General features: G+C 38.4%; 1 protein-coding gene across 2 annotated transcripts in view; it reads left to right on the top strand.

Annotated features, from left to right (window-relative positions):
* Window positions 1-1,206, top strand: part of CCDC43 (coiled-coil domain containing 43) — a 29,578-nt gene that overhangs the window by 21,569 nt on the left and 6,803 nt on the right. For both annotated transcript variants that reach the window (XM_012661521.1, XM_012661519.1), the window contains exon 2: window positions 307-394. In XM_012661521.1, the coding sequence (XP_012516975.1) occupies window positions 307-394 (88 nt within the window). The remainder of the gene's footprint in view (window positions 1-306; window positions 395-1,206) is intronic.

Raw genomic sequence — 1,206 nt, 5'->3', positions numbered from 1 at the left:
ATTAAAAATAAAATGAATAAAATATTTTAAGAGAGAATGAGGAGGATTGCCCTGAGTTGGTGGGAATCTTTTCCCCTGGAACTTACCAGGATAGAATAGGTGCTCTTAAGCTAGGAGGTGTGGCTTCTGGGACACACGCACAGGATTACTTCTCTGGCCAGAGCCTTAGAAGAGAGACACTCCATTCTGTGACTCCCAAACCCTTCCCATGATTTTGCAGCTGTGCCCTCTGCATAGGCTTTTTTAAAGTTGCTATGGCTTTTGAGGCCTCTCTGAGGAAATTAACTGTTCTACTTTTCTAACTAGGAAGAAGATTCCCTCCTTAATATCTGCAAGGAGATTGTGGAACGATGGTCAGAAACTCAGAATGTTGTCACCAAAGTGAAAAAAGAAGGTAAAGTTGGAGTTTCTGTGTCTAACCTCCAGAGTGTTTTCCAACAGCCTTTACCGCACAGTTATTAGGGAGAGATTTTTTCATTTTCCCCTTTGGATTCTCATTTTCCCTAAGATAATTTACACCGGCAAACATCCTGTAGCCTACTTTAACCTTTTACTGAACATTGGTTTCTTTTTCTCCTTTTGCATTTTTCCATTTTAACTGACCACAGTTACCTTCATTGTGGTTTTTTTCTTTTCCAACCTCTTTCCACTGCATTGCAGGTATAGGGTCAAATATATTTTTCCTACCTCCTACCCTTTTTCGTGTTCTCATTTCATAACACAAATTATGGTTGGTATTTTGCTTTATTCAGCTAAACCCTAACCCTTTAAAATGAAAGAGAAATGGGCTAATAATGCACTCACCATTAGGATGGTAAATTAGCTGCAGAAAACTCAAATCGTAAAAGCTGAACTTGGAAAGATTCCACACTCTACACTGTGGGTTCTCAGTCCTGACTGAATATTAGAAACACTTGACATACTTGGTTTGGAGCCCAGGCATTGGTATTTTTTAAAAGCTCCCCTAGATAATTCTAATGTGCAGACTGGCATGAGAACTTCTACTTCATATGATTGCTCTCTTTCCTTGAGAATGGAGAACTCAATAGTTGATTTTATTTTAAAATATGGCAAAATATTCTTAATCTAAGAATTTTACCTGGCATAATCATAAGCATGAAAGGAACCAGCTTAAATTGATTCTACATTCATGCTTAGGTTTCTGGGATGAAAGGGAAGAAAGTTGCATGTTTGGGGGCTTAATGC

This window comes from Propithecus coquereli, unplaced genomic scaffold (genome assembly GCF_000956105.1).
Source record: "Propithecus coquereli isolate 6110/MARCELLA unplaced genomic scaffold, Pcoq_1.0 Scaffold714, whole genome shotgun sequence".
NCBI lineage: Eukaryota > Metazoa > Chordata > Mammalia > Primates > Indriidae > Propithecus > Propithecus coquereli.
Note: the sequence above shows the minus strand (reverse complement) of the source record. Positions and strands in the feature narration are given on the sequence as shown.